General features: G+C 57.8%; 5 protein-coding genes across 5 annotated transcripts; all 5 read left to right on the forward strand.

Moving 5' to 3' along the window:
• Window positions 1–504: 504 nt before the first annotated feature.
• ACA1_278310 (uncharacterized protein) lies at window positions 505–3,105 on the forward strand (the record flags this gene model as incomplete). Its single annotated transcript, XM_004344583.1, has 11 exons — window positions 505–610; window positions 692–777; window positions 984–1,124; window positions 1,205–1,267; window positions 1,520–1,603; window positions 1,668–1,763; window positions 1,838–1,892; window positions 1,974–2,048; window positions 2,274–2,419; window positions 2,662–2,925; window positions 3,022–3,105. 11 exons carry the CDS (start codon window positions 505–507, stop codon window positions 3,103–3,105), a joined length of 1,200 nt encoding a protein of 399 aa, XP_004344633.1.
• Window positions 3,106–3,267: 162 nt separating this feature from the next.
• Window positions 3,268–4,293, forward strand: ACA1_278320 (acetyltransferase, GNAT superfamily protein; the record flags this gene model as incomplete). The annotated part of the gene is made up of 5 exons (XM_004344584.1): window positions 3,268–3,469; window positions 3,561–3,642; window positions 3,725–3,780; window positions 3,859–3,981; window positions 4,121–4,293. The coding sequence occupies 5 exons, from the start codon at window positions 3,268–3,270 to the stop codon at window positions 4,291–4,293; spliced, it is 636 nt and encodes a 211-aa protein (XP_004344634.1).
• A 155-nt stretch (window positions 4,294–4,448) lies between these two features.
• Window positions 4,449–6,370, forward strand: ACA1_278330 (WH1 domain containing protein; the record flags this gene model as incomplete). Its single annotated transcript, XM_004344585.1, has 8 exons — window positions 4,449–4,520; window positions 4,635–4,775; window positions 4,856–4,952; window positions 5,041–5,201; window positions 5,291–5,383; window positions 5,600–5,680; window positions 5,883–6,150; window positions 6,246–6,370. The coding sequence occupies 8 exons, from the start codon at window positions 4,449–4,451 to the stop codon at window positions 6,368–6,370; spliced, it is 1,038 nt and encodes a 345-aa protein (XP_004344635.1).
• An 802-nt stretch (window positions 6,371–7,172) lies between these two features.
• On the forward strand, window positions 7,173–9,488 carry ACA1_278340 (RecF/RecN/SMC domain containing protein; the record flags this gene model as incomplete). The annotated part of the gene is made up of 1 exon (XM_004344586.1): window positions 7,173–9,488. The coding sequence occupies one exon, from the start codon at window positions 7,173–7,175 to the stop codon at window positions 9,486–9,488; it is 2,316 nt and encodes a 771-aa protein (XP_004344636.1).
• Window positions 9,489–10,027: 539 nt separating this feature from the next.
• Window positions 10,028–12,961, forward strand: ACA1_278350 (helicase associated domain containing protein; the record flags this gene model as incomplete). The annotated part of the gene is made up of 2 exons (XM_004344587.1): window positions 10,028–11,141; window positions 11,247–12,961. 2 exons carry the CDS (start codon window positions 10,028–10,030, stop codon window positions 12,959–12,961), a joined length of 2,829 nt encoding a protein of 942 aa, XP_004344637.1.
• Between the last annotated feature and the right edge of the window lie 527 nt (window positions 12,962–13,488).

Consider the following 13,488-nt stretch of genomic DNA (forward strand, 5'->3'; position numbering starts at 1 on the left):
CCAGCTGGCCTTCTTCGTGGCGCAAGTGATGCAATCCAACAAGGCCAAAGCAGTGCTGGGTAGCATCTTCTCCACAAACGGTGCGACGCATTGCCCAACGAACTTTGTGAGGTACTGCTCCCTTGCTTTTACTAACCCGAGGTGTCGAGCAGATAGAGCTGGAGTGTACCATCTGGCGCACGCCATGACCTTCTTCAACGAAGTGTCAGTAGCACTCTGGCCATATCGAGCTACGACCATGGAATCTGTGCTGGGGGTACACCCTCCGTCGCCCTATCTCTTGTTTCTTCTTGAGATTGAAACCACACCCTCTCCACGTCTCATTAGCCCAAAGAGGACGAACGACGACGAACTTTTGTGGAGCCTCTCTTCGACGCCTTCTTTCTCCACTACTACCTCAAAGCCACGTTTGCGACAGTCAGCAACCAGAAGTTCACCTACCTTGCAATCTTCAAGAGGCTAGGCAAAACCATCAAGGTTCCCCTCACACGTGAGCAACTGGAGATGAAGGAGTTTAACGGCATTTCTCGTGGACAGAGAGCTCGGGAGACTCTGGAGCAGCTGCTGGTGCAACGCAACTATGAGTTTCTGCACACCGATATTGTAAATGGTACCTTTAAGCGGCTTCGTTCGACTTGACAGAGGAAGAAATTCAGGCCTGGCTGACACCACAACTCTTATGCGATCTCAGGAATCCAATCCCAGTCGTCTCGTCTCAGTGCCGTCTGGCTCTTCGTATGGGTGCAGCTCATGCGACATGAGTCCGCAGGCGTGCGGGTATGAACGCTCTCTATCTCTTGTCATTCGTTTCATGGCGGTTCCTCACCCTCGTTGCACCTCACGGGCGCACAAACTGGCCTGTCGAACAGAGAGCAGTGGCTGCTGACGAAGCACAACTCCTCCCTTCCCTGAGGGATCTCTCAAGATCCAAGGTGGCTCACATTCGGGTAAGTACCTGTCTTCCTCCTTAGGCCGCGCCTTAGTTGATCCTCACCATGTTGTTGCTGCTGCTGCTGTTGATCCACCAGTACGCCGTCATACGGATATTTGACATATTGATGAGCGAGGATTGGACTCCCGTACTGTACAGTTACTACACGCGAAATGAGACAGCCCTATTCGAGGTACCGCCGTTAGTCACACTTACCTCAAGGAGTGTTCCTGCCACCTGACACACTCGGGCGGCGGCGGCGGCGGCGGGCAGGATCTCACGGAGCCCTCTGAATTTGCGAGAGCGCAAATGGAACGACGGCCCTGGATCTCCAAGGTACTTACAAGGGCCACAGCTCGCTAGGGTTGGGCTAAGTGGGAAAACTAATTGAGATGTTCCCTCAAATACCCACCCATCCATCAAGGGCGAGTTTACTCCGTCACTGATCTCGCTCTTGACCGGGCAAATGTGCAAGAGAGCAACCCAGGGAGCAAGGGCAGCCAAAGGACCGACACATACGGTACACATCATGAGCGCTGGTACTGTGTGGCTCTCTGGCACTCACCATGTGTGTTGGTCTTTTGTCAGATACTGCTGAAATACGCGTTCGTGTTGAAAGGGTCGCTCTTCAAGCGTTTGCTCGCTTTCGCCTCTGAAATGCCGGAGACGCAGGTAGGTCTCCTTTTTTAACCTTCCCCTCATTGGTATCGCCTCCTTTGCTGACGTCCTTGCGCAGACGGTGGAACTGGTGACGGAACTGCTAGCCGAATTAAGCGTCACACTGCTTCACCTGGGCCTCATATCCGGCTCCACTCGGAGCAGAGCAGAGAGGGTACCAACGTGGCCCGTTCAAGCGGAGCATAACTTTTCTGGTTCCCAGAATTTACGTGTTGTTTCTGGTTTTAGGTGTCCATCACCGGAGACCCACTGTCTGGCCACGGGCTGGTGCTTAATCCTCCAGGTACCTCTCCGGCTCGAGCCTTTCTCCATGGAGTGGATGAGGACTCTTGACTAACATCCACTCTTCTTTGTGCGCGCGCAGAATTAACGGCGGTCATCGCATTTATCACCTCGCGGCCGGGATCAACATCGGCTCCGCTGAAGCTCTCGAAAGCAAGTAAGATCTTTCCCTCCTTCGCCCTCCATTCTCATCCATAAGAGCGCGCTCACCATATTGGGCGCCGTTAGACATGTTGCGGTGCCTGCATGCTCTTCTCCAACCGGCCTCGATGTATACTCTGGTGAAACGTGAGAAAACGTTCTGGGCCAAGTATGCATCCCAACGCCGCCTCTCACATCGCTCCCTGCCCCCCTCCCGAGGGGGCCGCTTGTCAATGCTTAGCCCTGCTCACCGCGTTCGCTCCCTTCAGGCTGGTGCAGCTCTGTCGTGACGGCTCGGATATGGGCATTTGCAAAGCGGCGTGGAAAGTCGTTTACACGACCATTAAGCACCATCCCGGTACAGTGGAAGTGCTCATTGCCAACAAGGTACGTTGCCGCAATCCATCTGGGCCGTGCATTGAAAACGCGCGACGGGCACAGTGTTTGTGGTGCTCATCGAAGACCATCAGTGCCTGGAGCAATTACTCGATTGCATATCAACTGGGGCGGATAATTCGACAATCATCAATGGTTTGCATTATCTTGCCAAGGTACCACTGATCGGCTAAGCTCGCGCGACAAGAAGAAGGCCCGGCCTCTGACCAAGTGGCGCGTCTGCACCACTTCAGATCTTCTTGCTTGAGGTCAATGATAGCCGGCGCAAGGCCAAAGGCCTCAAAGTCCCATTACGGGAAGACCCGCGCACGTTAGACAAGGACCTCAAGCTGCTTGTGGGGTTCTACCTGGAGAGGACTGCTTTCATCAAGGTGCACATGATCTACAAGCAGTTCGGCGATGAATACCCCGGAGCCAAGTTCCATCAACTGGCCTACTTCTATAACACCATCGCCACGTGCTCTGCTTGTGCTTCCATCCTCAAGTTCGCCTCCAAGGTGCGCGAGACCCCAATCCACGCCACCGCGCCACTGCGGGCACAAGCGCTAACACGTTTTTCTTTCGTGTTGGTTCTCCGTCTGGTCCTTCAAAAGAACGAAGACTACCTCCAAGGTGTCCAAAAGATGAAGTCCTTCTTTGAGCACAAAGCCGTATCACGCACCGAGAGGCCACACTGAGCACCGAGAGGTCAACACAGGCCTGAAGAAGTCAGGCTTTAAAAAAAAATCTTTTCATTTAAAAAAGAACGCAAAACAAGTTTTGCGACTCTGTCCCAATCTTTAAAATAGTACTACACTCGCTCGGCCCCAAGGCGAGAGCCACTGACAACCCAAACGGCAATGGCATACGTCATTGAAGCAAAGAACGAGAAGCGTCACCTTGAGTGTCTCCCACTCCGCTTTGCTCTCGCAGCAGATTTGAAGACAACTACGACGGACAACCTAGCCGGAGGGGATGGCGTGGGAGTGGTCGAAATCGATCGCGCACGTGAAGAGGAACTTGAGACTCTCCGCGGCTTCCTCAACCATGTCATTTCCGAAGGCACCTGCCCCTCTCTTTCTCCTTTTCCTATTTTCTTCTTTTCTCGTCGGTTTTTTTGTATTGTTTTCTTCTGAGACCTGAGCAAGTGCAGGTATGACATACCCGCAACTGAGCACACTGGACGAAGTGGGCTTCCGGGCCTACTTCCTCAGCCATGACGCTTTTGTAGCCAGGTTATCCCTCCTTCGATTTTACCCAGGTCCAGCTTGGTGCAATCTGATTGACACACAATGTGGAATGCCTGGCTCTAAACAGAGACCCTAACACGCAGGAGGTGTTGGGTACCTTCTACATCAAGCCCAACTTCCCAGGTCAGTCGTCTGCCACACCATCATTCTGCCATCAGACACCCAAGTAGTATCTGAAAACGATCACTCCATTTACGCCAGGGCGGTGCGGTCACATCTGCAACGGCGGTTTTATTACCAAGCCGTCAGCACAAGGCAAAGGAGTAGGCAAGGCCATGGGCAAGGCATTCCTCTCCCTTGCGCCCCAGTTGGGCTATCGCGCGGGTTTGCCTTTTCTCCCTGCGTGTGTGTGTGTGTGTATGTGTGTGTCCTACCTCCTGCACAGCGTGACGGTGACAACATCACGACCACGCCTACCCAAAAGGCTTACACTTACTCTTATGTTGTTGGCATCACACCACAGCCATGTTTAACCTTGTGTTCGAGTCCAACGTGCCCTCGGTGCGATTGTGGCGCTCGCTGGGCTTCAAGCAGATTGGGCGCATTCCCCAGGCCGGGCTCCTGGCGCACGGCGAGTACGTCGATGCACTGATGCTCCATTACGACTTCACTGCCCCGCCGACGCTGAGCGAGTAGTAGGGGTAGGAAGGAAAAGGTAGCAAGAAACGAAACAAGCACAAGCTCGATTTTCGCCCCCTCTCCCTTTCGCCGAACCCAGCACACAGAAGCAACAACAAAACGAAGGCCAAGAAGAAAGAAACGTTCACAACACACGAAACCCAGCCTAGAAGATGTACTCTGCGTCACTCACTCCCGAAGAGATCAATCAACTCAAGAACGGTTTCCTTGGCCCAGCATTTCAGGTTCGTTCAGCAACCTCTTCGATCCTTCGTTTGTGCCCATCACACGAGCATTGCTATTAATATTGATTGATTGATGTGGATTATGATTAACCATAATCTATTTTGATGATTTAGGTTTTTGCGGCTGGGGTGACAAAGATCTATGTGTCCCGCCCGGAAAGGGCACAGTGGGAGGAGACTGGCTTGGTGGGCGTGTGGACCTTCTTTGCCCACGAGCCCACCAAGACCCTCTACCTTCAGCTGCTGGACCTCCAGGTACCTTCCTCCCTCCGTTCTGGTGGTGGACCACAGCAGGTTTGGGGTAACCAACACGACTAGCTTCCTCTTTTGAACAGACCGGCACAAGGTTCTTCACGCAGGAGCTCTATGAAGGCTTCGAGTACCTGCAGGCGACGCCCTACTTCCACACCTTTGAGAGTGATAACTCCATTTGTACGTACTTCGATTCTGTGCCTGCCTGCCTGCCTGCCTGGTGGGTGGGTGGTGGTACTGACGCGTGCCCATACGTTTGCGTCGTCAGTGGGCGTATCATTTGCCCTCGAGCAGGACGCGGCCCGCTTCCACGCGGCTGTGAAGGAAGCGATCAACAAGAAGCAGTACCGCATGCGGCCCTCGACCTTCAAGAAGGTCTGGAGGACCGGATTGGGCACCTTCACCTCATGGAGGGGTGCCAAGAAGGAGGTATATACTCATCAGGGTGCGCTTATTGGTGGTTCTTTCTCACTAAACTTCAATTTTGTATTTTTATTTTTTCAAATACACCATGACAGAGGAAGCCGGAGCAGGCTATGGCGATCTCCTCTCCCTCTGGCTTCAAGCATGAGTCGCACATGGGCTTCTCCAATGGCGAGTTCGGTTTCTGGGTACTTTCCTGAAAATTTCTTTATGCCTTTCCCTCCTCTCGCATCTAGGCGCTTGATTGCATCAACCAACCCCTTGAACACAGGGCTGTACTCCTCTCGCGTGGCTTGACCAGAACCCAGCTTGGCGGACGGTACGCACACCACCTTGTTACGTTGCTTACCGAGGCAAAGCCTCTTTCAAGCAGGTCTGATCTCTCTCTCTCTCTTTACCTCCAGTATTTCCAACGCACTCTCAACATCAGTGCGGAGGAGGTCGACAAGAACGCCGCCCAACTACTCTCCGTTGCCGCCCACCACGTAGGCCGTGGCAGTGCCGTCACTGTCCCCCTGCCTGTCCGTAAGTTGTCCCACCCGATTGACGCGCAATGCCATGATGCGCATCATTCTAGAATCTCGTGGTTCGGCTCGTAGGCTGACTGACTTTGTGGTGATATCCGTGCTCACCACAGCACCGAGGCCCGATAGCAACAAGCTACGATCGCAATTGACGAGCTCTCAGGAGCTGAAGAACAAACTCCGGCTCAGTGCTGAGTTGCAGCAGCAGCAGCAGCAGCACGGGGCTGTGCCGCCCGCACCGCCCTCCGGTGGTGTCACAACTGGAGACGTGGAGCCGCCGATCGACGGAAGAGATACGCCCGCGGTTGCGCCGCCCCCGCCCCCGCCCGAGGGTGGTCATTATCAGTACACCCCCAGGCCTTGCCCACCCAAGGAGCTGCCAGGGAGGCCGGAAGATATGCCCCAAGAGCAGCAGGAAGACCTGGCCGACGGTTTGTTCCTCCTCCTCCTCGCCATCCGTAATCATGTATTCTTTCTCTGAAAAGAGGCTGACGTGCTCTTTGCGCCGCGTGCATGTCGTGTGCAGTGCTGAAGAGAGCGATCGAAGCCAAGTTTGGAGCAGGGAGGCGCAACGAAGAAGAGGAAGAGCAGGAAGAGGAGCAAAGCGACGACGACGACCTCTTTGGGGCTGACGAACCGTTCGAGTCCTAAACATTACTGGGCAGTCCCAACAAAAACCGGATAAATAAATAAACGAGTTTTCGTAGACAGCCGTCGGACCGACCAAAACCTACACGTAGCATCAGGCGTGGCTTTAAGGCCTCGTCCTAGAGTTTAGTCATCCGACTTGAAATTTCATCCAATTTGGAAATTTCGTGTGCACCGGGGTCGGATTCATGGGATGCCAGAAAACTGAATGACACCGGGGTCGGATTCATGGGATGCCAGAGCAGAAGGAAATTAATTTTAAAATCATTTATGCAAGTGTACGTTGCACTGCCGAGGATGAGAGGCCACAAGTATCCAGTGTTGTGTAGTTGTGGCCAAGTAGTTTGGAGAGCGCGGACTGAGCAGAACCACTTGTGGCAGGGTCATCAGATTGTCCCTGTTGGCAAGGCAGCTCAAGGCGAGGTAGCTATTTTCAAGGTGGTGGGCAATGTGGCCATGCACACAGAGGCCGAGGTGGGAAGGCACGAGGCGGCCATGGGCGAGGCGGCCCTGCGCAAGGCGGCCATGGGCAAGGCAGCCATGGGCGAGGCGGCCATGCAGTGTGGACGGGGCGACTGGGGAAGAGCAGTAAGCAAGGCAGCTGTGCATCATCCATCCTTGGTTGTGGTGAGGCCTTTTCTTTACCAATTTCCTCACAGAAATTTGCGGTGGTGACAAGCACAAACAGGCCAGAGGGAGTAATTCCGTGCCCAACCAAAAAAACTGCAGGACGAGCCCTTAAATAGTCAGCACCTCGCAAAGAAACACAACACTTCGCACCAAACCGAGTCACAGACAGACACCTATGCAAGGCCCTCTGGGCGAGACCAACGAACGCCCGTGGCTCCACAATCCGCGCAACACCGCAATCGTCAGGCACCGGACCCGCCAGCTCATCGAGGCCGGTGGAGACACCTACGTGCCGTCAAGCGAGGCCACCAAATACTTTGGCGTGACGGCAGCCTGCCTGCGCAAGTTGGCCGATCGGGGCAACCTGCGCACGCGCCGCATCGGCGACAAGGGCAAGCGGCTCTACCACTGCGGCGACCTCCTCTCTCAATTCCCCGCAGTCACGCGCTCCGAGGATGGACGCACCATCCAGACCACGACGAGGCCACCCCGCAAGCGCATCGCCTACGCCAGGGTCTCGAGCGAGAAGCAGCGGCCCGACCTCGAGCGCCAAATCGCCGAGCTCCGACGCCTCTGCCCCGACCACGAGATCGTCTCCGAAGTGGCTAGTGGCCTCAACTTCCGGCGCAAGGGTCTCTGCGCCATTCTGGACCGATGCTTCGCGGGCCTGGTCGACGAGGTCGCCGTGCTGCACCGAGACCGACTCGCTCGCTTTGCCACGGAGCTGCTGGAGCACGTGTTTAAGCGCCACGACGTCCGGCTCGTGGTGGTCGGCCAGGGCGATCCAGCTGCGGCCGCCACTCTCGACGCCCTCGATCCACAGCGCGAGCTGGCCGACGACCTCATCGCCGTCACCACCTTCTTTGTGGCGCGACAAAATGGCCTCCGCTCTGCGGCGCATCGAAGAGCACGCCGCGATCGAGCAGCCCTGGAGGAAGGCCGAGGAAGCACGACAAGCGAGCCTTCTGAGGAAGAAAGCGAGGAACGAGGCGGCAGCGAGGAAAGCGAACGAGATGAGACAGACGGCAGCAGCAGCAGCAGCAGCAGCGACGACGGTGGCGGGAGGCGAAAAAGGCAAAGGACGAGTAGGAGGCGGCGGCGGCGGAGGGAAGCGGAAGCGGAAGGGACCGCCGGCGCTGAGGGGGGTGGTGATGGGGAGGGTGGGATGGTGGCTTTCGACGGTAAGACGCGGAAGATATGCGTCTTTCCAACGGCCCAACAGAAGACGCTCCTCAAGCGCTGGATCGGCACCGTGCGCTGGACCTACAACCAGTGCGTCGCCGCCGTGCGCGGACGGCAGTGCGCGCCGACCAAGAAGGCACTGCGCGCTCGCTTCGTGACCGAGTTTGGCCTGCGAGAGGCGGAACGGATCAAACGCGCCAAGAGCGGGGTCGGCGGCGGCGGCGACGACGACGACGTTGGTATCTCGTGGGTGTTCGAGACGCCCCACGACCTCCGCGACCAGGCCGTGGGCCAGTTCGTTACGGCCTACAAGAACGCGGTCCAGGCACACGGGCGGGGCAAGTTCGACATCGCCTTTCGGTCGGCCAAGCGCCTGCAGCAGGAGACGGTGGTCATTCGCTCGAGGGACTGGAACCGGACCCGAGGCGAGTACGCGCCGATCTTTGGCAACACCGTGCTTCGCTCGAGCGAGTCGCTCCCGGCCAAGATGGACCACGAGTTCCGGGTCATGCGCACCAAGCTCGGGCGGTACTACATCTCCATACCGGTGCCACTGGATGTGAAGCATCCGATACAGCAACAGCAGCCCGACGCGGTGGGAGGGGGTGATAACCAAGCCCCCGCCGTCGCGCCACACGCTGCTGCCGCCATCGATCCGGGCGTGCGGACGCCCTTCACGGTCTATAGCCCCGACGAGGCGCGCGTCTACGAGCTGGGTGCCAACGACTTTGGGCGCATCAGGCGACTGTGCCACCACCTCGACGATCTCGTCAGCCGCACGACCGACCGCGACGTTAGAAAGAAGCGGCGCCGCCGGATGCGTCGGGCCGCTGCGCGTATGCGCCGGCGCATACGCGACCTGGTCGACGACCTCCATCGGCGGGCGGCCAAGTGGCTGTGCGAGACTTTTGAGACCATCATCTACCCGCACTACGAGACCAGCAACATGGTCGTCGGGAAGAGCAAGCGGCGCGGGCTGCACTCCAAGACCGTGCGTGCAATGCTCACCTGGTCGCACTTTCGGTTCAAGCAGCACCTGCTCCACAAGATCCGCGAGTACCCGTCGGGATGCCGCGTGGTGCTGGTCGACGAGTCCTACACGTCCAAGACATGTGGCGGGTGTGGGCGGATCAACCACGGCCTGGGCAAGAGCAAGCTCTTCTGGTGCGAGCAGTGCGGTTTCCGCACGGACCGGGACTGGAACGGCGCGCGCAACATCTGGCTCAAGTTCCTCACGGAATGGTGCAACGGCAGCAGCCGCGGCAACGACGATGACGACAAGGAGCAGCAGCAGCAGCAGCAGCAATAAGCGTCCGAGGCAAAGGCGGTGGACGGCCGATCCTCTGGACTTTGGGGCTTACACCCCTCCGCCGAGCGAACCAAAAACCGCTCGGTGGTGCATGGATCTGGTGCAGGACGACCGCGGGCATGCCCGCGTGAAGCTTTGTATTAGGTTTAAATTTAAGCGTGCAGTAAAAAGATGATGATGGAGCAGGCATCAAATGCTGCCCCGGAGGTGGGCATAAGGAGAGACAGCGTATCCCGCGAGGAGCGCAATCTTGTACGTAATCATTCACTCTACGTTTTTTTTTATTTTATCGAATTACTAAGAGTTATGATGGCCATTCAAATGGCTTGATTTCATTTTATCATGCGAAGGAATATGGTCTGTTGAATTCTTATTGCTGCCTCGTTGATCTGTGGCAGGCCTCGAATGGCGACGGGGCGGGCAGCCGCAAACGACCGCGTCTCGACCCAGACGACGGTGCCCACCCTCGCAACCACCACGGCACAAGGAGCATCACAGCTGCTGCTGCTGCTGCGACAAGCGAGACCACAGCAGCAGATATGCTGGAGGACGAGTGGAAGCGATTCGCGCGCCAGTGCACCGAGAACATGGAAGAGCAGGTCATGCACCGTATCAAGGAGGAAGTGCGACGCGAGAAGCGGAAGATGGAGGCCACCCCCGAGTGGGATCGCGCCATTGCCGAAGTGCAGCAGCTCGAGCACCGGTTCCACAAGCTGTGGCTTCAGTGGGCGCGCGACGAAGAGGCGCGGCGCATAGATGAGGCCTACCGGGCGCGTCGTAATTTCTTCGCTGGTCACCGCACACCGCCGCCGGCCACGATACCGCACGGTGAGAAGAGGGGAGAAGAGGACCGCCGGCGATCCGACCGTGAGCTGCGCCCGATGCACCGAAGCGAACTGCTGCCGGATGAAGGCGAGCGCCGGCGTTCACGGGACCGAGGGACGAGCCGCACAAGAGCGAGAGAGCAGTCTGAGCCCAGTGCCAAGCGGCCCCGCAGCCGAAGCCGAAGCCGAAGTCGAGGGAGGAGAATCAAGGAGGAATCGCCCGACGAAGAGATGCATCTCGAGAGGAGAGAGCAACGGAGCCTGCAGCAGCGGCAGGACCAACAGCGACAGCGACGGACGGAAGAGGAGGAGGAGGAGGAGGAGGAGCGCGAGCGTAGAGTAGCTCGGGAGCTGCACGAGCAGAAGCAGAGGGAGCAGGAAGAGGAGGCCGAGATGGACGAGGTGGAACAGGCATTTCCGGACTCCGGGTCGTTGCCGCCTCCGCAGCGTGCTGCCAGATTTCGCCACCACTGCGAGATGTGCCAAGTGACGCTCAACTCGCAGAAGCAGATGTTCGAGCACTTCCGCGGCAAGAAGCACGTGCAAGGGGAGGAGCGCCTGCGGAAAATGTCCGGTCAGGGTCCATCCCCAGCGACGTACCCGCCCAGCGGACAAGCTCTGAACTGGCAGAACCAGCGAGACTGGCGCGCCGACGACGAGATGAACTGGGAGCGCGAGAAGGCTCGCGGCTGGAGCAAACTGCCGACACCGCTGCCGGCGATCGTGAAGCCCGAACCACGCGACGAAGCTGGCGACGGGCGCGCACACGAAGTCTCGACGGGCACTGAGCTGGTGCAGCAGCCGACGTGTTCGGTCGCCGTTAAGCAAGGTGCGTGCTCGCATCTCTCCAGCGAGAGCGTGACCTGGTGCCCAATAGCTCAACCGGAGGTCTAACCTCGTGCCCGCATCTAACAAATCTCACAACACTAATTAGTCCTGCGCGACGGCGGCCAAGCGGCGAAGGAGGCTGAGCGGGAGCGGCCTGCTTGGCTCGAGCTGGACCTCAATGTCGTAAGCGACGACGAGGAAGCTGAAATCCAGCAGGAGGAAGCCGCACCGCGGCCGACGCCAGAGAAACTGGGTTCGCCCAAGGTGGTCAACCTGTTCGGCATGGTATTCACCGACGACGACGACGACGACGAGAGCAGCGGCGAAGATCGCGAGGACGACAGCGAAAGCAGCGGCAGCGGCGACGAGGGGGACTTCGACGAAGATAGCGATGAGGATCATGGCGAAGAGCCCGAAGCGGAGGGGAAGGAGGAGGTCGATGATGAAGGCGAAGAAACCGAGCGCTACTGGTACACCGACGATGAGGAGGACGAGCAGCAGGAGGAAGAGCGGCGAGCAGAGGGCGCAAGAGTGGAGCCGGAGAGCGCAAAGGAAGAGAGGCGGAGGCGTGCAGGTGGGGCGCCCGATGTAGCGGAGGCGACAAAGGCTTCGACCACGTCTTCGCAGCCGCGGAAGCCTGCTTTCCTCCTCAGCCCCGCGCAGCGGCGGGAGAACTGGGAAGCCAAGTACGCGCTCGTCAAGGCGTGGTTCGACGAACACGGCAGACTGCCGAGCAAGGCGAAGAGCAAGACCCTTCACAACTGGCTTCACTACAACAAGAAAAGCTGGTCCCCACTCGATCCCAGCCAACGCAACAGGCTGCGCGCCCTCGGCGTGAAGCCGTTCCGTCGGCGGCGATGCAAGGAGACGCCGTCACCATCGTCGCGGGCCAAGGAGGAAGTGGAGCCGGAGCCTCTTAGGGATGGTCTGCCCAAGCGGAGAGTCAGGACGGGCGGCGACACGGCGATCTGGGAGGGGCAGCTGCGGAAGCTCGAACGCTTCCGCGCCGCGACCGACGGCCAGAACCCGCCCTACTTCCTCTCAACCGGCAAGTGGCTCTACGAGCAGATCGCGCTCCAGAATCGGGGCCTACTGAGCAGCTCGCGGAAGTCGAGGCTCGAGAGCCTGGGCATCAAGTGGGACTGGAAAGACGAGTTCGCGAACAAGTCCGGCTGCGAGAAGGCCAAGAAGTGGAAGCAGCGAGCAGAGCGGACCCAAGACAGCAGCGATACCGAAGAAAAGAAAGGGTCGGCAAAGACGAAAGAACGCGAGAACGAGAGGAGAGAGGGGAAGGAGAAGAAACGTGAAACGAAGAAGAAGGCGAAGAAGGAAAAAACGACAATCAAGAAGAGGAGGGCGGAGGAGGAGAAGGCAAAGAAGAACAACCCGAAAAAGAGGCTGAAGAGAGAAGTAAAGGAGAAAGAGGGCCATACGAAGGTGCCGTGGGAGGTGCGATACGAGGAGTTGTGCCAGTACCTCGCTGCGCACGACCAGCACCTGCCGGGGAAGCAAACCACGCTCGGCAAGTGGGTCTACACCCAGCAGTACCGGATCAACAAAGGGCTCCAGGCTCAGGAGGACAAAATCGCCAAGCTTGTCGCCCTCGGCATCACCCTCTCGCCGCCCAAGACCCCGACCACCCCGACGACGACGACGACGACGACAACGACGACGACCCCGACCACGATCTCGGCTGCGGCGCTTCCAGAGCCAGAGCAAAAGCACCTCCAGGACCATGGAGGCGCCACGGAAGAAGACGAACGTAAGGTGTCTGCCACGATGGAGGAGCTGCTGCAGCGCATTAAAGAGGAGAAGTTGTGATGTAAAGAGCTCAAGAGACTCTTCTCCCCGCTCGCGGGGAGGGGGAGACAGCAAAGCCACGACCGTGTTGTGGGTGTGTGTGGGTGTGTGTGGGTGTGTGTTGTTCACGAGGAGTTCATTCAAATTCCTTATTGTGCACAAGCCTGTTTTTTTTCGCTGTCGAACGGAACACTCTTCTTGGCCCAAGCAGTTGTTTGCCCGACAACGGAATTCTCCACCTTTCGCGCGCACAGCCCTAGCATTCTTGGCATTCTGTCTGGACCAATTTTTGCCGACTAAACTGAATATAATATACGGGTATATCAACTGTTGGAAGCTTCCGGCTTTCTTGAAAGTAGTACCGCGGCGAAGATGGCGACCCACATCTCCTTCTTCGTGCTGGTCCTTTTCACCCTCTGCGCCACGGCCTCATGTCGTACGAAGGACTGCAGCAAAGTGGACAGCGTAGAAGAGCGTGCCACTCACGTGTTGTTTTCCCCTTTCTGTCATAGAACTCGCCCCGCTCCAAGTCGCTCAAAACGCTGCGC

The sequence above is a fragment of the Acanthamoeba castellanii genome, assembly GCF_000313135.1.
Source record: "Acanthamoeba castellanii str. Neff unplaced genomic scaffold scf7180000084776, whole genome shotgun sequence".
Classification (NCBI taxonomy): domain Eukaryota; phylum Discosea; order Longamoebia; family Acanthamoebidae; genus Acanthamoeba; species Acanthamoeba castellanii.